Raw genomic sequence first — 21840 nt, 5'->3', positions numbered from 1 at the left:
CTTTCTTTTCTTTCTTGCTTTTCTTTCTTTCTTTCTTTCTTTCCTTCTTTCTTTCTTTCCTTCTTTCTTTTCTTTCCTTCTTTTCTTTCTCTTTCTTTCTTTCCTTTTTTCTTTCCTTCTTTCTTTCCTTCTTTCCTTCTTTCCTTCTTTCCTTCTTTCTTTCCTTCTTTCCTTCTTTCTTTCCTTCTTTCTTTCTTTCCTTCTTTCTTTCCTTCTTTCTTTCTTTCCTTCTTTCTTTCCTTCCTTCTTTCCTTCCTTCCTTCTTTCCTTCCTTCTTTCTTTCCTTCCTTCTTTCCTTCCTTCTTTCCTTCCTTCTTTCCTTCCTTCTTTCCTTCTTTCTTTCCTTCTTTCCTTCTTTCCTTCTTTCCTTCTTTCCTTCTTTCTTTCTTTCTTTCTTTCTTTCCTTCCTTCCTTCCTTCCTTCTTTCTTTCTCCCAGATGAATTCTAGCCGGGAATTTTTCTTAACAACTCAATTTTCTCCATTTTAACACCAAACAGAGCAAGTCCTTTGCCACTCTTTGGAAATAACATGAAAACACCTCCCCCTCCACTCTTGAAAACCTCTTTTATCTTATAGAGTAAGCCGAGTACAATGGAATTGGCACCCTGCTCCAGAACAGGACGCACATGCTGACCTTTGCCTCAACCTCTGGGTTTGCACTCCCTCTTACACCCTCCCTGACCCTCTTCTTTCTTTTTTAATGTGCTTACCAACCATAAAATGCAGCTCAAAACTTCCTCCTTGGTCTGGTACACTGGGGAAATGAAAAGGGACTGTGTCTGGGGAAGAAACTTCCTAACAACAGCCACATAAATATGCCAATGTCCTCTCACACAAAAGAGAGGCATTTTTGCAGTTCCAGTCATCTAAGGAAAGGCCAAGGCCTTACTGGGGATGACTACAGGAAAACATTATTTTGTGTATTTTCCTTTCCCTTCCCTTCCTTTTTTATTTTTTACTATGTGACCTGAACAGCCACTCTGCACCCTCTAATTATGAAGTTGATTACTTCTGTCTAAAGAAAATTAAAATTTGTCCACAGTTCCTGAATAATATCCTATTTTTGTCCTTGCACACTAATGCACCATGATGGGTTTGAATTTTAACAGACTATACTGATACTACTCTCTTATACTTGTTCTCCAACTGATTTTACACTCATCTATTACTAGGTGCGTGGAGTTATGTTTTTCCCCATTAGCTAATTGCACTGTCAAGGGAAAAAACTGAAGTCAAACCTTCTCCTCCTTTTCTGAGTTATGTATTCCAATACCCGAAAGATATGATGGGCTTGGAACAATCTGTTCCTGAAAGATCTGTAATGAATATTAATGAAGACTATTCAAATACACTGTAAACTTGCTATTATGGTTCAAGTTCTGCAGGAAAAACAAACTGAGATTTCCATATTCAAACTAAACAGTGTTTTTTAATGTCTAGTGCAAGAATAAAGAAACATCCATATTTTGTGAGAAAATCTTAGAGTTTCAAACTTTTCTCTCTAGCCTTTCAAATATTTTTTCCTGAGCTTGAACTGAGTTTCAGTCAGCAGAATCATTAGGTTTACAAAACCAAAGGTAAAATAGAAAAAAAAAACACCAAACTGCCACCAGCCCCCCAAAACTCCAATGTTAGCCAACATAAATTCATAGATGATACATTGGTTTTGCGAAGTATTATTTCAGTGATAATACAACATATACATTATATTTCTGGGAATCTATTTTCTTGCACACTGTTTTAAGAACAACCTAATACTACTGGCAAAGTTTTCATCATAGCAGAAATATGGCACTAAATAAAACAGTGACCTCTAACTTGAGGCAATCTTGCAAGAACTAGATGGCTGAAGAACCACAATATCTGTTTTATCTGCTGTTTCTTCAGCACAGTTTCCAACTCAAATCTCAATGAAATTTATCATTCTTAAGCACACAACTGGCTGAACATAGAAAATGAGACCTCAAGCAAGAAAAAAACACATTTATATTGTAAAATTCGGTAACATCCACTTTTACCCTGTTCCTTTTTTTCCCCCTCTCATGACACATCTTGCAAATAATCACTTTCTAACTCTGCCTTTTAATTCTACATAGATACAAATATTATCTCAAGATTCTTTCTATCTTTTTTGTTCCACACTTTCCTCATCTTCTTGTATCTGAAACATCTAATGCTAGGCCATCTAAAGAGTGTTGTCTCTGAAGAGCACATCAGTGTTGCCATGAAAAATATCTAGATTCAATATGGAGATTTTCCCAATGGGTTAAACCCACTTAGATGATCAGCAGCCCTGGTAAAATTTTGCCAAAGTCTATGAAAGCCAGTTGGACAAAACGAAAGAAAACTACCACTTCCTTAGTAACAAGGCTAAAGAGAAGACCAATAGGGAAACTGGGATGGCTGCCAAAGCAAATAGAGTTGGGAGTGATCTAACAGATTTAAGCATTTTCCTCCAGTGGCACACTTGTGACTTGTCACACAAAACATTGACAACTGCCAATGAATAAAACCACCACAAAAATTCCAACTCTGAGAACTCTATCAAGATGCAACTATCTGTATTTATTTTAATTATTAAGGAAAAGCAGGTGCCAAAAACATTTATGGTTTGAACTACAGTCAACTAAAGCATAAAATTACTGAGTCTTAATTGTGTTACCATTTTTTGCCTCCTTCTCCCCAAGGCTTTTAAAAAAGCTGTCAAAGATTTATGTAAAAGTCCCTATTTCCTATTATTTATTTAACCTTAATTTCTAACCTCCAGGCTGTCCCAGTCCTGTATCATTGATTTTCCCATACCTATCTTTTCACATCTTATTTGGTGGAGGAATAAATTCTGTGTTGTCCCCCTCAAGGAGCCCGGAACACACTTGCTATCTTCTACTAATCTGACACAGCTATTTTTAAATTTTCTCAGGTGACAATTAACAGGAAACGAGCAAAACAACATCCACTGCTAGCAGTAGCTGGCCCATAAGACCTAACAGTAAGAACTCTACAGGCTCAACCTCCTTCTCTAAATTCCTCCCTTACTTCTGCTACAGATTTACAACAAAATACTGTGAGTGCTGTTAGAAATGCAAATGATGTGTCACTGTATCTGCCTACAATTCACAGTCAATTCACCTCTCATTTTAGGAACCACAACATTACAAAACCACGTATATAATTTTAGATCGTGCCACATTGAATTAAGTCTATTTTCCATAGGTCTCAAAGTTTTAAATACTACCATGTGCTATCAAATATTCACCACCACATAAGACTGCTGGAGCTGGAATGGCCTGATAAGATGCCAAAAGCATAGCTGCCAAAAGATGCTGTTAGAGTTGAAGAAACTAGCTATCGGAACTACTATGTGTTCTCTGTAATTCCTGCTGTCTTAACTCAGTACATCAATATTCTGACCTGATAGAGAAGCAGAGTAAGGGTAGGAAAATAAGACATCATGTTACACTATCAAAATAATATCCATCATGTGCTATCTTTTTATTCTATTAGGAAATTCAAGATTAGTGTTATGAAACATTTTTTGTTCCTTCTTTGTTTTAGCTCACATAGTCCTACCTATCCTCTACCTGTTCACCAACACTAAATACCAACGGATGAACAGAATGTTGTACATGGGCAGGAAAAAACTGTTCTTTCTGCAGAGCATAACTTGACTATGCTGGCAAGAAAAATGCAAACCAGTATGTATTGCAATGTTTTGCCTGTTTTTTAAGAACATGCTTAGCTGTCTATACTCACTTAATATGACACTATCCACCCATGTCAGAGGATCTGCTTGGCAAACAGTATTTTTTTTTTTTAAACAAGGAAATTTAAGACTTTATTCACTATTGCATTATACCTTGACAGTCAGCTTTCCCACATGCTGCAAAACCCAGATGCGATGGGACCAGGCATTGTAGTTACTTGGGTATCTCCCAGCAGCTTCAGAGCAGACATTCATTTCCTCCTGCACTAGTCGATGAATTCTCTCCACAGGTGCTGCTCCCAAGTTTCCTTTATTCACAAGAGTGGGCAAGGAGTTTTCCTGAATTAGATGTTGTAGCACCCATCGTCTGGTTAAACGATGTACAGTGTTAATGATGAGAGACCAATTTTTAGAGAAAAACAATTTTTTGCATTTATATAAATCAATCAAGCTTTTCTGAGATTCCCATTATCTGAACGATGCTGTAATTAGAGGCTGAATAAGAAAACGTAGCAAACACAACCATCTGAACTGCTCCCTACTGACAACTATGACTTTATGATCACACTCCAATATAATTTAACTTTAGCTGTATTTGTTTGTTTGCTTACTGTAAGCCATGACTACTTACAGCATACCAGAAGAAAACAAAAAGGAACAGCAAATAAGGAAAACAATTCAAGGTCTGTATATGATTTCTCAAGAGTTCCTTTCAGAGGCTTTTATAGCACTAAAATAAAGTTTAAAAATTAGGCAAAAAATGTGACTCAGTAAAGATATTGACTGTGCTTCATGTGCATTTTTTACACTTCTCAGTACTGCATACTGCAAGCAAAATTAGTTTCTGTACATCATCAGCAGAAAGAAAATGCAAAAGACTGAATGTTTCAGTGGCTACAGGCTGAACTGAAATAAATGTCTTTACTATTGACTAATACATATTTGATCTGAAGTCACTGAGACATATACAGATTCCTACACGGCTTTTCAATTTTATTTTCGACTGGCTTTAGCAGTATTTTTAGATGAGGACTGTATTTTGAGAGGTGTCCTCAATGCTACAGAAAACGTACATCTGCAGTCTCTACAGAGAACTGAAAATTATGGCAGATATCCATGCAGCAGTAAGTGTCAAGATAATGACAATGAGATCACATGGAATGAATGGTCTGGAAAGCTGGACAACTTTCAGTTTGTGCAGTGGATTTTTTCTGTACTGACTCAAATCAGTCATTTTGTACTGACTCACATCAGTCACAAACGCAATTATTAATTACTTCATGACAGTGTCAGCTAAAAAATAAATTGAGAATTCTCCTTTGCAGTTCCATCATACATAAAATAGCAGCTGTAAAAAAGATAATACTCAGAAAAAAAAAAGAGTAATCCATTTGCTTTGTGTCTCATTTGAAGAATGTTTATAAAATCCTTATTCGATATTTATTTAAACTGTGCCTTTTTCTAAGTTATTTTAAACAAGATTTAAACTACTAGAAAACAATACGAACAATTGTAATCTAAACATTACCATCCACTATTTTTTAACTTCAGTCACCAGATATGCAAGAAATGGGAAAATCTCAATCATTCTCGAAACTACTTTTTTATTCTGAGCAAACACAAGAAAGAACAACAAATTATAACACTAATAAAAATATTCCTAATTTAAGATTGCATTAAAGTTAGAGACATTTTCATTATTTCTAAGATGTCAATAAATACTAAGGACCTTACAACTTAGCTTGTAGTCAAACTTCTGACTAGTTTCATAAATGTATGTTGGTCCTCATAATGGTATGCATGGCACCAAGCTCAGCACTAGTTACATGCTAAAATTAGTTTTCCACTGACACATAGGAAAGGCTAAACCATGACAAACTGCAGGGTGTTCTTCCATTATTTCTATGCAGTCCTTTTGCTTCAAACAAAGCAATCAAGCAGCACGAGTAGTTAAAATGAAGATGCTGAAAACCACTAAAGGGTAACAAAATTAAAAATCAACATTGAAGAAACTCATTAATGCAGTTGCTAAATCAATACCACCAAGATAGAAATTAACAGAAACTAAGTGAGGTAGTAATACCCTATTACCCTAAGTAACACCTAGTAATATTCCATGTATTACATTCTATGTAAACTTCAAGAATTTTGAGCACATCCACTCAAAAAGAAGAGTTTACCAACAACTCCCTCATCCCAAAATCCGTGTTATCTTTAAGACTGAAACTTGTATATGTTTTTGATAGAATGTGAATCCCCTCATAGGATATTAACTCGTTGTCTCAATACTGGGCATGTGAAATGCAAACATTATGAGCTGCTTTCTAACATTTTCCATTCAAATCTCTTGAAAATTTCTGCAAAAGGATTAATAAAAATGTAAAAAAAATATAAAAAAAAATGAGCAATGTGTCTATACTTCACTCAGTTGTGCTACAGGAATTTTACATACACTCAGTCATGACTAAAATGGTTAGCTCTGTGTTTCAGTAATTCTGGTACTATATTTTTCCAAAATGTGGCCTGGTATTTTAATATTTAGCACTAGTGATTTAATGGCATCTTGTAAATTAGAAATGATAAAAACATATTCACCAAACCAAAAAGACTACCAAAGAAATGGAAAAGAAGCCAACTTAGTTACAGAGATTAGGTTTTATAGATTCTTCAAAGTATCTGTAGACAAACAATAGAGTTATAGGCTGGGGGGCTAGGGGACAGTAACCCACAATGCTCAAATAGTTGCTATTGATGGAAACAAAATTCTAAGAAAAAGAATTTTAGGTGCTGCAAGACATGACAAACCCTTAGGAAAAATGATCCCATCTCCAAAGCTCATTAAAAAATATGCCATATATTGGCATATGATTGTATATTTTGTGTGTATCATATTGCATATGATTGTAGTTGTATGTGTAGAAAAAGGGAAGCATCTTAAAAAGCTAAAGAACTGAATTTTACAGTGACTGGCTCAAAGAATCTGCTGTATTTCTAGGTGTCCTCTTCCATACAGCACTCTGCTTAACCCACTCGCAGAAGAACAAAACAAAACAAAAAACACCTAGGAAGAATGTTTAAGTTTTGGGAAGCAACAGAAGGCAAGGGAAACAAACCTATGAATCCATGTTTCTGGACTCTTTGGAAACTTGGTTAACGCCAGTTTTCCAAGATGCAAATCTTTAAGTGGATTTAAAGTGCCAGATAGTATTAATTCTTTCCTACAAAAGATAAAATAAATTTGTATGAATAAAAGATGTAACCTGAAAACAAAACACAAATCCCAATAACAAACAGCATTGCATTTTGTTTGCATTAAAGTACAATTTCACTGTCAATTTAAAAGGCTTTGGTGGATTGACTTGGCTATATACAGGCACCACTATTCAGCTAGGCCCAACAAAATAAATCCAAATCAAAGAACTTTATCTTAATACTTTCAATCAGTTGGTTCTCAATTCTAACAACAATCACCAACAAAAATCACTAGATCAACTGTATTTTTGTGTGTGGCCTCTACCACATTTTCTGTTACTAATCAGAAAGCCAAGGAGTTTGGGCTACATGTAATGCCTATTAACAGTAATGTTGCTTTCATCTGCACACTCTGAAAGAGTCTTAATAACGTAAGTTGCTTCTTTTTTCTTTAATTCAAGGACTGCCAATAGAGTTACATATATGACGAAATATCTTTCTTGAAATTAGACCTTTGGATTATTCTGTATATCTGAAAATACATTCACACTTCCATACAGCTTCCCCCCACCTTATTTTCACACACAGTTTTTAAATATGTCTCAAGATACAGTATCGACGATTCCTAGATTTAGAAGGAAGGGAGAAATATTCTATGTGTGTAAAATATTTTGCAAACTTACCAGAAAGGCAGAAACCACTACATTTACTCATATGTAAAACACCTTCTGGTTAAAAAAAAAAGAAGAGAGAAAAAAAGGAATTTGCCCTAACAAAACTTACTGCTCAGCTAACAAAAGCCTTCCCAGAGCACCCCCTATACAGTCATAGCAGAGTGAAAGTCTGTATTTTACCTTTTTTGCCTTCTCTGCACAGAATTCCCTGCTCCACACCCTGCTTGCCTTTCCGGATTTATAACTCTTCCTGCCCCTTGCAAGCATGTTTGTAGACATCACCCTGTCACTGGCTATTCCAAGAACATTAGCCTCCATCTCCTATTCTCCAATCTACTTATTAGATAGCTGCTTTAAAGTTAAGATACGATAAAGTCCAAAATTACCATTTCATTTCAGGAAACATGCCTCTTCCAGAACCTCAGCATGCATAAAGCTGTAGCAATTCTGGCTTTTTGTTCATTTGTTTGTTTTTAAATGACGTTGTTTACCACAGTCATATGCATGGCACCAGGTTAAACAAGAGGAGTGCTAGTCGGTGGAGGGCATAGGAAAAGAAAAAAAAGAAGTGGTGGGATGGGAAAGAAATACAGTATGAAAACAACTCCTACATACCAAGTAAAACATCTCTGTGGTGTGAAACAGAACATAGAATGGCAACACTCTGGCAGGTGGAAGAACTGGTCTTTTATTGCTATGGAAAAGGTGACATTTTGGTAAAAAAAAAAACAAAAAAACAAAAAACAAAAAACCACGTATATGGACAGAGAAAGAGCAGTCTAGATCAGTCCAACATTAAAAATAAAAAGAAAAAAGAAAAAAAAAGCAACATGTACAGGTTTAGATTAAATATGGATTACCAGGACAGCAACTTCCCAAGATACAGACTCCTCATGGGGATATTGCCCTTTCTATCCTAAAGTATTAACTGTAAATAAATAGGCTCAAACATATTCACTCTTAAATTTGTTCTAAGTTTTGCAAAGTTGAGGAACATCACAGGCAAGATTTAATTTTTCTGCTGTGGTAGGAAAACAGTTTTTAGCCTCACAGATTTACATTCAAGAGATACCCTCATTCCTAAGTAAGGGACTTCAACCATAGGTATGACTAAGGTATTATAAACTCCATATAATCCTATTTCAGTCTCTTTAAGCAAATATCAAATTTAGGATATACAACTTCCAGCTCACTTTTTGCCACATGAACCACTGCTAGTTCTTCAACTTTATGAATTCTAGCTCCCTTAAGAGATAATCTGAAATGCTCTTCACTTGCTTCATGTTTTAATGACATCTTTGAAGTCACTGATATCTCATGGTAAAATATTTGAACTTTCAGAGCTTCTTCTTATCTGATGCTTTTTGACATTTGATCAATCATACATGTAAGCAACGATATCAACAACAATGATGCCTATGACAATTTCCTTCATAATAACTTACATAAAGATTTTGGTCATAGTAGCTTGAAAGATTTTTCAACTTCTAAAAACATAAAATAAGTTATGATTAGTAACTGCAAATGCCTTGTTGCTCATTCTGTATGACAGGAAGTTCCCTCTGAGTGCTAAGAAATGACACATCTCCTATTCTTTATCATGCGTTCCTACACCACACAATTGGCTCTTGATCAGTTCTCCCTGCTTAGGTTATAGGCTCTGCCATTCTGTATCTTCCAAGCTTCTTCTAATGAAAATAAGTAAATAGAAGACTAGCTTGTGCAGGCACATTGTGCTGTTTAGAATACCTCCAAAGTCAAGACAGACTTTTTATATTACCTGTTCCTAGCAGATAGTATGTTTAAAGTTTTATGTTCTGCTCCTGTCCTTCACTAATGACATACAACTTTCTATGATGGTCGTTTGAGCTCAAATACTCATTACCCTTCCACATTACCACTTGTCTCCTTGCTCTGCCAATTCCTGTCTCCTCTCCAAGGAAGAGATTTCCTTTTCCTACTCTCAACAACCACATTCTCTCCACATTCAATGCTGTTGGGTCAATCACTACCTCTGAAGCTCTCAGCAGAGAACACAATGAAGGAAACATGGATAATCTCAGTCTAAAATGATAAAGTTATTAGACTGTACACAAAGTACTCTGCAGAAAAGGCTGCTATTCAGTAAATAACTCTTATTCTTCTCACAATCTATGATGTTTTTTTTCCTCTCCAAATAAAACAGGGAATTTGTGTGTCAAGAGCATAGGATGAATCTGGCACAAAAAAAACATCCTCTGCAAGATGAAAACAATCATCCCACGGCTGATCCATCATGTTCTGCAAGCAGAGTGTAAGTCCCACACAATTAGTTCCCAGCTTATAATAATCCACAGTACAAATTTATCTCTGGTATCTGTGCAGAACATAGCTTGTCCTTCTACTCTGTGACTGCATATATCACCCACGTCTGTCCGCCTTGAACTGTAGCGTGCTGAAATAGGAATTACACAGCATAGTAGGGAGGCTGAAGCGTTGTGCTTTGGCTTGGGTTGTGCCATTGAGTGCCTACCCTTCGAAAGGGCCAATGCCCAGCAGCAGCCTAAACCAAGGCAGCCTAAACCATATTCAGCACATCAGAACCTCATCTAGAGCACTCAGAGGCAAACTCCTCAGTTACTGAATGGCTGGTATGACATCAGCTTCTCTCAGAACGTGACACAGTGCTTCAAAGACAAACCACCAACCAGGCCACCCCACCAAAAATCAAGGTAGCACAGGCATCCTCTCAAGTTTTTTGCACACTGTGGTAAACCATAAAGGCCATAAAAGAGATGATCTTCATCTACGCTCCTTAACACTGTTATTCCATTTGCAATTTTAAACTACCCCTTTCATGTATGTACGAACAAACTCTTTCAGCTGTCAGGCAGAAAAAAAATGCACAGACTGTTAAGGATGGACACACTTGCATCAAAAAGACAAAGGAAAAACCTGAATTCAGTTTTATGTACCACAAGATTACATTACTCTAATAGCTCTAGTGTTTATACATGCTAATAATTCAATTTTGTTACTTGAAAGCTACTTGGGGGTATACATTGTCAAGACACTAAGCCTTTTGCTACCACTTCGACCTGCCTTTCTTACACCCAAGACGCTAGAGAGTTCAGAATCCTTCAGAACTGTATCATCAGTTAAAAAAAAAAATCTGAATTTGCAATATATAGGGCTGACAGCAACCCACAGTCATCACTTTTCTAGGTACTTTTGTTCATTTTTCCCTACTGAAATTAAACTACTAGTTTTGTTTAACTACAAAAAGCATTTTTTTTTGTTGTTTTGCTTTCTTTTAAACAAGAGCCCTCCTGGACACTAACAACTTCCTGCCAGTCCTCTAACCATGCTATTCCTTTTAGACTGTCATATCTTACCTGGGATGCAGAATAATATTCCCCCACCTACAGGATTTAGACAAAAATTACCTGCTTCACAACACTATGAATACAACTTCCTCCCCTGCTCTTGCAGTAAATATCTATTAAGGGCTATTCAGCTTTGACAAGCTGCACTGGTAATGGTAGTAAATGGAACAGTTAGCTCAAAAGGACTCAGGTATAATATTGAACGAATGGTAAAATGGAAACAATGAAATCTGACAGCAGACATCAGTTGGGCGCTATGCGATTTGGCAAAAAGGATCTGTCCATCTCAAGTTTACAACTCAGTTGAAGCCTGACTCAGCTGGTGGACAAAAAGAAAAGTGGCAGTTCAAATGGGGCTTCCATCCTCGCCCCCAAAATGGGCCTAATCCCTGTATTCACATGCAGCAGCGTAAACTTTGTCTGCATGAAACAAACAAAAACCAAAACCAGTATGAAATTATCTGTGAGGCATACAGGATAAAAGAGATGTTCAACATTCCTTCAACACTCCTTGGCCGAGAAGCTGTTGCTGTGTCATTAATTACCACTTAAAGCAGAGCTTGTGGCTGACTTGCATATTTAGGCCCAGGTCTTTCTGATGTCATATGCTCAGGGCAACCTACCTCACGTTCCAAGCCGTGGTGAAGTCTGGGTTCAGTAGCAGCAGTGTACACGTGATATCTATCAGCTCTAAAATGAGTATAGGAAAAAAGAAATTAGCAATGACTCACAAAAAGCAGTAATCTCTCTGAAATCCCCTAGCCCCCATCCGTCCTTAATGTCTCCCCTCCCATGGCTGCTGCACCTATGGATGCCCACCTCTGCAAAATTTAAGAGGGAGCAAAATCAGCCGTATCTTCCCTTTTGGCTATTTGAATAATGGACTTATATATTATTATCTAATCTTATCAAAGAAGTCTGCAGCTGGAAATTTTTGACTGCTAATTGTTTATCTATCTAGATACATATGAACAGATAGGTATACAGATACATCTATATAGAAATATAAATAACCAGATAGACAGATTCAAACACATCATATGCTCTCAGAGACGGACAGGAAAATTACTTAATTTATATTTTAACCAAGATGTTTCTCAGAGAGGTCAGTTGTTATTTAACTGTGTGAAAAAGTGGAGTATCTTTGTTTATAACTGCATACCTACTTGTTCACTTATGTCTGACAGAGCAAATTTGTGCTCCTCATGATGCTCCTGCCTATAAGTTATATATATATAGTTATATATTATATATTTTTATATATATGTTATGCAAGCAAAAAAAGTCCTCTTTAGTACCCTGTGACAATTTTGAACTGAGCTGTTACGGTGATATTTTTAAAATTACCTCAAAGAATTAAGCTGAATTTGTTTTTTCACGTTTCTTTTTTTTTCCCCATTTTGTTTTGTTTTTTGCATATAATGATTTTTGTTTGTTTGTTTAAAGACCTGTTTGTTGCTGGGCATGAAGCCCATCTAAGATGTGCAAACACTTTTCTTAATATGATGCCTAAATGTACGCAGCTTTTTCTTTTGACTTGTTCAACCTCTGAGATAGCAAAGTACTTCAACACCTATTTAACACCTATTTAATTTTACACAGATAAAATTAAATGCCAGTGTCCACAATAAAATATTCAGGATTACTCACATATGTAAAATTTAACACCTAATAAGTGTTTTGCTGGCTATGGTTTTAACTGTACACTCAAAAAGTCGCATTGGCAACACTCAGCAAATCAAAAGCAGATGTATAAGAAGAAATATAAAGTAAATTTGTGAGCTGTGGTTGTTTCATTTACACTTTCCATTTAACATTCTTAATACATTAGCAGTTATGCGACCTTTTAAAAAAGTCTATCAATGGTACATGTGATCAATATGCACAATTAAACACTAATTATTCTGTTATTATTACCTTGTGTCATAAACAATACAAACATGGAAAACTTGCTGCCTTTCAAAATGCAAGGGGCCAACAGCTAATAATCACTTTTCCAAGGTAACATAAATCTTCTTTATGTCAAACTCACATACCTACTATAGGGCAATTGAGAGTTTATTGAAGGAAAAAATCCAGCAATTACCACCTTTGCTGCTAAACACAAACCAACACTAAAAACCAAAAATGGTTCTCCTTTATTTAAGTAACTGCATTCAACCAACCTTCATTCATTTAAGTTACTCCATACAACCAACCTTCTCCCCAGCTGGTGTTTATTAAAAACAACAACACAAACACAAAAGAAGAAACCCCATACAAATTTTTAGTATTTGCTTTTCCCCTAGACAAGGGAGCCACATCCATCTTAGTCTTGCTTTCTTATTATATTTAAACTAAACTGCCAGCAAATTGCTGGCTTAGTATAATTTTTAAAACATATTGTGAAGAGTTTCAGCCACCAAATCTAGGTTGACTGACACTTATCATGCATTTCATTTTCAGCTGCTTATCACTTAGCAAACAAGTCTGCAGGCTATATCTAAAGGGTCCAATGCTTCTGCTCAATCACAGAAGCATCAAGGCACCAGGACTGTGCAATAATAAAGGAGATCTGCCTTCAGGACCTTTTTTATTTGCTGTAGGAGGAAAAGGTATTCGATATAGAAGTGGAAGGTAAATGGGACTGCAAAATGCAGGATAAGAGGAAATGGAGAGAAACAACAGAGTACTGTGACAAAGATCATTATAGACAACACAGAGCTTCTGAACTTAGACATTAAAAACCTGAACTTCTGAGTGTTGAATTTTATTGTTTTAGTAATTATTAGGTACCATCGTTATATAGTCTATGACAAATAGATATGTTAAATGAGATTTATATCAATCTTTAAAATTCTTTTTAGAAACCGTTTGCAGAAACTACATAACTCCACATAGAGGAATATAGTTTGTTTGTCCTACAAAGTCATTTTTTTCCCACTGATGTGACTATTCTGATATTGCCAAAGGTTTGAAACAACACCAAGACATGCACAATTTAAGCACTAGCTTATCTACCATTTTGTCTGTTTTACAGAAGTGTTTGAAAAAAAAAAAAAAAATCACTGTATCCTGAACATAATCACAGGAAATAAGCAGACAAAAGGAAAATCTCCAAGCAATAACCATTTCATTCAGTCCATTTTACTTTGACGTTTTCGGTAACAAACAGCAGATGTAGATTTCACGAAATATGAATTCTGAGCCAGAGATGTCAAATGACACAATTTTAGTAACCTCTGAGTTTTTTCATGCAATGTCATGTGACAGATCTGGCACATATAGGTAGTAGTTGCCAGAGAGTTCTCTTTGTGTCAAGAACAAAAACCAACATGTCTCTTATTTAAAATTTTAAAAGCACTTTCTGCTGGATACATTTTAATCAAAACACAGCACCACAGATGCTCAGAAAATAGATATCATTCTGTACTTTAAAAGTTTCCTCAGATGCAAGAAGGCAAGAATGACTGTGTATTTTTAGCTTGTTGTCTTTTCAAATATGACTGTATCCAGATTTTTATTTTTGTACGCGTATCACACTAATGCGCTTTTCAAAAGAAAAAAAAAATCCTCTGTTTTAGAAGAAAAGAAATTAGAAGAATTTAGAAGAAGAAAGAATTCCACTGCTTTAGAAGTGGAATTGCAGGTTTATAGGAGGACCGGATATTCTGGGAACATGCACAATGATACACTGCATAAAAAGAGAGGATGTGTAGCAATTTCAGACAACTGTCTTCTTGTCATACACAAATAATATACATGCATATATTAAAAAAATTTGGAGAAAGTATAAAACCTTATTATGAAACTGGGACTTCTAAACTAGAACAATGGCAAGAAGTACTCTTGATCCTGGATCCCCCAAACCCTTCAAACTTTCAAAAGAAGCCATGATAAAATTAAACATCTCTCAGTAAGTTATTAAGGACTGATTATAAAGCTGCACTCTAGGAATCTGCCAGAAGAATATCAGATGAAATCATACACCTTAATCAGGACCCTGTTCTTCTTCTTCTTTGTTCTATCTAAAATGGCTTAGGGTAATTCAAACAACACAGAAGAGGCAACAGGAGACTGTATTTGCAATCACTGTTTATTAATATCAATAGAATACGCAATTGAGTTTGCAGCAACAATAGATCTGTACCTTCACTACATTCAGAAGAAAATAACTACCTTGCCAAATTCTCACTATGAAGTCTTACCTACAAAAAAATAATTCAGAGGGAAATCATTGAGGATATTATATTTCAAATGTATAGAAAAGGTAACGTCTCTTGACGTAGTATGCCTACTTAACCTATGTTAAAAACAGTTATGTAGGTCTGTCTGGGAAAGACTTCTGCTTTCATTTCCTCCACCACTGCAGTTCAGTTTCCACTAGAATTTCCTATCAAATGTGTGACTCTTTTAAGGGTACAGCATGCTAAATGCTGTAAGCTGTACATTGCTTCCAGACATGCTACTAGCAAGGTGAGGTCCTGATCATGTTTTACTCAGAAGATGTGAAAATACTGTTGGTCATCTCTTCTCAAACATGTGACACTGGCTTTCATAATTAAAGAAACAAAGGAGAAAGGTGTTACTCTTCAAAGGAAGCAAGTCTAACAAGATGCAATAAAGAGGCACTTATCTAAACTTCACAGTGCTCCAGTATTTTTTGATGCATAATTTTATGGCCTATGTTTTGCGAGAAGAAATTCTGAGATGCTTCATCTGTGAGGACAGTAGTAACACTTTCTGAACAGTCAGAACACCCTTGCCATTCCTGCTGGACAGGCAGGAATGCACCAGACAGATGGTGTCACCACAAGAAAGCACAAGAACCTGCCTAAAAGGAGCAGTGTGCCAGTAAATTTGAATCCAACTGAGAGAAGCATATAGGATGAAAAATTTTTAAGGTGTCTGCCATTTAGAAGAGATCTAAAGCCATAAGCAGAAAAACTCGCTTCCCAAACTACAGTCACCCTTTTTCATTCTTGTTTTAAACAAAATTAGTTACTTTGTAAAGAGTCAAATATCTCATGTCACACTTGTTTATAATTTAAAAAAATATCTTTAGAAATAAAAACACCACACATTCAAAATAGACAATACATACAAAAGTATCTTTCACACAAGTAAAACAAATAAAAAAAAAACAGAACAACAACAACAACAAAAAGAAAAACGGAACAGAGTTTTACAATTACCAAGTTGTTTGGACATATGACTTCTGGTACCCCTAAGTCCAAAAAACACTACACTTCTTTCTTACTTCAAATTCATACACCACCAGGACTGCCCTTCTGTCTCAGGGCATAATTTCTTCTGTACACAGAAATGTCACTTTCCTAAATCACTCATGGGAACAAGCCACTTCCCTCTAAACTTTCCAATGTGGCAAGAGAGGAAGGATTTGCATTTTCAACCAAGCAACAATATAACTTGTTCAGGTCGCTGTGAAGCACAATATAAAGCCTGACAGCTGCACTCAGTTCTTTCAAAACAGGTGAAACTGCCTTCAAGAAGGAGCAGTGTAGTGTCCAAAAAAGGTAAATAAAAGATGTGTGTTAAGAATCAGGTAAGATACTATTCTCCAACTGGGTAACTTACCGTCTTTGTTCAGCCATTGTTTCCTTTGTCGGTAGAGTAGAAGTTTATTGTGGACATATGGCAAAAGAAACTTGACACACCAGCTCTCCACACCAAGCTTGTTTTCTACCAGGACTATAGGGCTCCGGTTATATCTGGCTTCAGGACAGGGTATTAATCCAATTTCATCTCTAAAAAAAACAGAAAGAAATATAATTAAACTTACTTCCAGTATTTGCCAATCATTTTTCTCAAAAAGCAGTGCTTCCTGCCAGTTCATCACTTTTTTCCCTGACACTACAGAACTCCGTGATCATTATTCTCAACTCACCCTCTTGTTTCTTCCTAGACTTCAGGTATGACAAAACGTGTTTTGAGAAAGCCATCCTCTGCACAATTATGTAGCAAATTAACTCAGTAAATAAATGATTCAAACACGTTTTAAAGTGTGAATAAAGATTTAAGTTGAGGGGGCAAAAAAAAAAAGCCTAAACATATTTTATCACCACACAATTTATTCAGACACAATATAAAAGCTAGCTGTGGTTTTGGTTAAGAGCCTCTACAAAATTTTGTTTTAGCTCCCCAGTGCTGTAGCAATAGAAAACCAGGAACATTTTAAGACATGCCGAACATCCTCAATATAATAATCATGATTGGATGAACATGAATGGATTTAAAATCTTTAAAATGCTATCTAAGAAGATTCCTTCTGGTGATTCTGGCTTTTCTGAACATGCTCACAAAAGTTACACTAGGTTCTCCCAAAAAGTCTTGAATGGGCAAGGTCCCTGCTTTGTATTTTCACATTACCAACATTAACCAAGCCTCTAGGAAAAAAAAAATCAAATAAATAAAACAGGGCCACAAAAAATCATACCAGCAAACACAGCAGCAGTATCTGAAGCTTTTTGGTTTCAAGGGGTGATATATTTTTTTCCTTTTTCCTCAGCTTTTAGTATGCATGGGTGTTGGAAGAGTAGCTTTAACAGCTTCTTAAAAACAAACAGACTGTCAATTATTCACACTCACCTGGACCAGAAGCAATATTATTCTATACGTGCTATTATGAATGATTTCACCTGTATGTCCTGTTTCATAGAAAAATGTCTGTTGCTGAGAAGGAAGCTCCTCAGGTATCAGATAGGAAAAAAATATCTCCTGTAGTTTTCAGAAACACCTTAAATTTTCCCAGTACGAGGCCTACAGGTACGTCCCAACCCTGTAACCTTAACTCAGTTACCTTAAACTAGTTTTGTTACTGGATAATCTGAATGCACTGATTTAGTTCAGTGTCTAAAAGAAAAAGTGACACCACGTGCTTGTTAAAGAACAAGTATACCTGCTTTTCCAGAAAACTGATTTATTCTGCCAGACTGCAACAAGCCACAAAGAGCACAAGTAACCTGAGGGAAGGAAGACATCCCCAAATAGCTTGGCTCTGTCTCCACATGCACAGCCAGGTCCCCTACCCATCTCTTGTCACCTGGGAACAGAAGAGGAAAACTCTTTACCACCCACTACACTGTAAGCAGTAAATATCAAAAGGAAGATTTTCATGCTTGCTGCTCCACTGAAAAAAACAAGTTAAGCTTTTCACAAAGCTGGTCAGATTCGGCCTACAACGTCATTCCAGACTGCCACTTTCAAGGAGGTGCCTTATAGACTGAAGTTGGTTCTTAGTGCTGGCTCCATTGCATTTACGAATCTTAAACCTAGTCCTTGGTCAAACTTTCTCTGGCTTTGCATACTGGGACACACAGGGCCTCAGCTGCAAGAAAGATTGGCTAATGAATTCTGTGAATAACCAATAAAGTTTCACAGCTAATGCCTACAGACAGTACACCAGAGGTAAACAGCAAGGGGAAAAAAAAAAATAAAAAAATAAAAATAAGGAGAACCACACAGCCACACCTTCTGTTCTTACCAAGTAAAAAAGGTCTGACTCGGGAAGGCTAAATTTCACAACACTGCGCTGAAGATGCCACGAAGACAGATAGGTAGGGTTGGCATGGAGCTGACAAGCCAAACACCCCAACTCTGGGGTCATGCTCAGCAAGCCAAGAGGCAGAGGATCATACCATGGCACAACAAAAATCGTGAAGACAAAATGCAGCGCAAGAAACAGTGTTTCTGATAACCGCCCAGTTTTTCCCGAGATGCAAACCAGGACTTGTCATCTGGTAGAGATGTTGTCTACAACACCCTGGTGTTGTTTCTGATGACCTGGGTGGTTCAGAAACCGTATGTGGCATTCAGTTCCTGAGAAGGAACAGAATTTATCCTTTAAAATATCAGAAGAGCAGATATCCATGACAGGGTGCCCAACTTATGGCCAAAACAATTCATGCAAACCACCACCTATTCCAGCTGGCTGCTCCTGAAGGCCCCTCTGGTCTGCAAAAGGAGCAAGTAACAAGGTAGGCCATTCGTTTTGTCAGCCCAACAGATACTGCTTCAGAACACTTTTAGCCTCTTCTCCATTGCACACCCAAAAAAAGCTTCTGCAGCAGGACTCTGTGCAGGCACCAGTCACCCAATTAGCGCTTGTAAAAGTAAATGACTGAGATACCCTTAATCTTCTGCAGACAGCCTCCGGTCACAGAATCGTAGGATCATCCAGGCTGGAAAAGAACTTAAAGATCCTCACATCCAACCATCAGCTCTCCTGGGGTTGCTGTGACCCCAGAGCAGGACCTGGCACTTATCCCTGCTGAATGCAGCCATCGATCCGGGCCAGGCGTAGGCACACCTCGGTCACATCGACATGACTGCACAAACCAGCTGCAGGACGGAGGATATCCTCGTTTAGGTCAAGATACAAGCTGCTCACAATTCTGAAGGAAACAGCAATTGAGGGCTGCTGTTCTTTGCTATCACCTGAAGCACCACCTACTGTGAAAGTAGTATTTCACTCCCTAGATCACCTGATTTTCCGTTATTGTCTGTTGAATTTTATGATGTTTTTTGGTGTGCATGAATTTATTTTCCTAAAAGCAAGTACTACGGTCATGTTCCAAAAACCGCATGAACTACCTCTGGATTTACAGATGATCAGTGTTATCATGGTCACTCACAATCCTAAAACACACAATGGAAGCTGCTAGAACTCAGCGGACGATTTAACTGAGGTTGTCACGGAAGGCCTCAGTCATTACAGAGCTTCTTCAACCTGCATCAAGACTGGAGAAGTTAGGTGCAACCACCTGCTGAGCTCTGCCAGCAGCAAGACAAATTTCGTATCAGTAAGGACTTCTACAAATCAAGTTTCCTTCTCAGTCCCCAGCAGAGAAATTTGCCATCATACCAATAGATGCCTTGATTTAGAGTTTCTAATCTAATAAAATGAAGTGTGTTTTTTAAACACATTAGGAAAATGGTGAATTGAGACGGAAAAAGTGATCTGAGCTGAAGTGATATAGATCATTCTCGGCAAACTAAAAAGCATCCTCACATTTCACACACAAATGCTGGGCTACCATCAAGAGTTCAGCGTTTCAATCACACCCATAAAACTCATGTACTTTTTTGACAAGTGGATCTTGTATTCTCTTTTGACCTCACACGCAAAAGAATAGCAAAGTTGAAAAAGAAGACAGGCACTGATCTGTTCAGTGTTGGCAATCCATCAGTTCCAGTGGGACAACTCATGCCAATGATTTTATCGGGACCTATGCTTGTAGGGACTGGGTAAAAGTATCTTCCAGTAAACTTCATAGCCTTATGAAAGCTAGCTCCAAATCTAATTCAAAACAAATGAATAGAAGAGAAAAAGCAACGTTCTAGTTAGCCCAAAATTGAATTTTTACGTGCTTTTATTGTTGACCAGAGACACCCCCTTTAAACCACAGAAAGCATGGAGCCTGCCAGAACAAACCATCCATTCCAAGAGAAGCCATGGGGGCAAGTGAACAAAGAGTCAAAGACATGGGACAACAAACGTCGTAAGAGCGATTAGAGTCGTGGAAAAAGTATGAGGTCTTCAACAAAGATCGTGCACTGGCCAAACCACTTAATTTCTGTGGAGTCAGATATCATTTAAGGAATTCAAAGCTGGATCTGTGACACAAATGGGACACACAGTTGAGGAGGATAACGTTTGACAGGGCCTGCAAAGGATCACGACCGTCTCGGCCCACTGGAGGAAGGCAGGGTGTCAGATCTGTGGGGACTCCGGACCATCGGGGCTGCAACCTGCTGCTCCAGAGGCAGGAGGCCTGGAGCCAAGGGCCTGGAGCCTGTCTGATCCACACGGGTGCTGTGGCCCAGAGTCCCGGCAGGCTGAATTCCCCCTGCTCCACCTCAGGTGAGCGATATGCCAGCCCATGCTTCCTCCCTCCAAGCATGACACAGTGCATCGGTCGCGGAGCACATGACTCTTGTAACCTACTTTCATCCCCTGGACTGTACGAAAGAAAACAGCAGCTGCAGCATATTCTTCCAAAACAGTCTCCGAGTTTGCCATCGCTGAAGGATTTTGGAGAATGAGTAGGGACTAAAAAGGCTCACAGCATTCATTCACAAATACTGGCTGTTTACAGCATATTACGGCTCACAACCTAAAAATGAAACTCCATGGCAAAACGCAGTTCTTTTTTAGGCAGCACCCATATGCTGTATTTTAAAACCTGGCCACCTACCCAAACGGTTAGCTACTTTTAGCGAAGCGTGAGGATGCTCATCCTGATCCTCTCCCTCGAGCAAATTAAAGAAGCGCACGCAGGGCTCCTAAATAACTGCTCGGCGTGCCATTTTCTGGGGCAGACCAGCAGGCCGCCACCCCAGGGGCCGCAGCCCTTTCTCGACACGCGCGTCGGAGCCACAGCGCTGCTCCCCGCGATCTGCTGTCTCACTTGCCGTAGCTAACATGGAGTCTGGCCGGGCAGAGAGTCGCTCCCCTCACACGGTGTGTGTCTCAAGGGCGGGAGAGGAAGCCGGGGTAGGAGAGGCACCTCAGCCGGGGGCTCGGGGCTGGCTCCACATGAGCCGGGCTCGCAGTGCCCGCCCGCCCGCTGAGCACACCCGGCCCTGCCCGGGCAGCCCGGCCACAGGCAGCCGTGGCGGCTCCCCCGGAGCCGGGAGGGCAGCTCCGGACCCTCCGCGGCCCCGTCCCCGTCCCCGTGCCCAGCCCCGTGCCCAGCCCCGTGCCCGTCCCGGCGGCGCCGCTCACATGTGCGGGTTCCGCGCGAAGGCGTTGCGGATGTCCTTCACCACCCGCTGCACCAGCACCGCCACCTCCTCCGGCGACTCGGCCATCTTCCGCCGCCGAGCCGTGCCGGGCCGTGCCGGGCCGTGCCGGGCCCTGCCGCGCCGCGCCGAGCTCTTCCGGGTCGGCCGGCAACGCGGGGC

At 38.6% G+C, this 21840-nt stretch overlaps 1 protein-coding gene across 2 annotated transcripts in view; it reads right to left on the bottom strand.

Annotated features, from left to right (window-relative positions):
- Positions 1–21832, bottom strand: part of PTAR1 (protein prenyltransferase alpha subunit repeat containing 1) — a 36405-nt gene extending 14573 nt beyond the window's left edge. Inside the window, exons 1-5 of one of the 2 annotated variants that reach the window (XM_035309695.1) lie at positions 21662–21832; positions 16513–16682; positions 11559–11625; positions 6818–6922; positions 3858–4071 (exon numbers count right to left, since the gene is read on the bottom strand). In XM_035309695.1, the coding sequence (XP_035165586.1) occupies positions 3858–4071; positions 6818–6922; positions 11559–11625; positions 16513–16682; positions 21662–21747 (642 nt within the window). In that variant the 5' untranslated portion in view covers positions 21748–21832. Of the gene's footprint in view, positions 1–3857; positions 4072–6817; positions 6923–11558; positions 11626–16512; positions 16683–17897; positions 18055–21661 lie in introns of those variants that run through there. The other variant, XM_035309696.1, reaches the window with a different exon arrangement.
- Positions 21833–21840: the final 8 nt, after the last annotated feature.

The sequence above is a fragment of the Oxyura jamaicensis genome, chromosome Z, assembly GCF_011077185.1.
Source record: "Oxyura jamaicensis isolate SHBP4307 breed ruddy duck chromosome Z, BPBGC_Ojam_1.0, whole genome shotgun sequence".
Classification (NCBI taxonomy): Eukaryota; Metazoa; Chordata; class Aves; order Anseriformes; family Anatidae; genus Oxyura; species Oxyura jamaicensis.
This window is presented reverse-complemented; position numbering and strand designations above follow the sequence as displayed.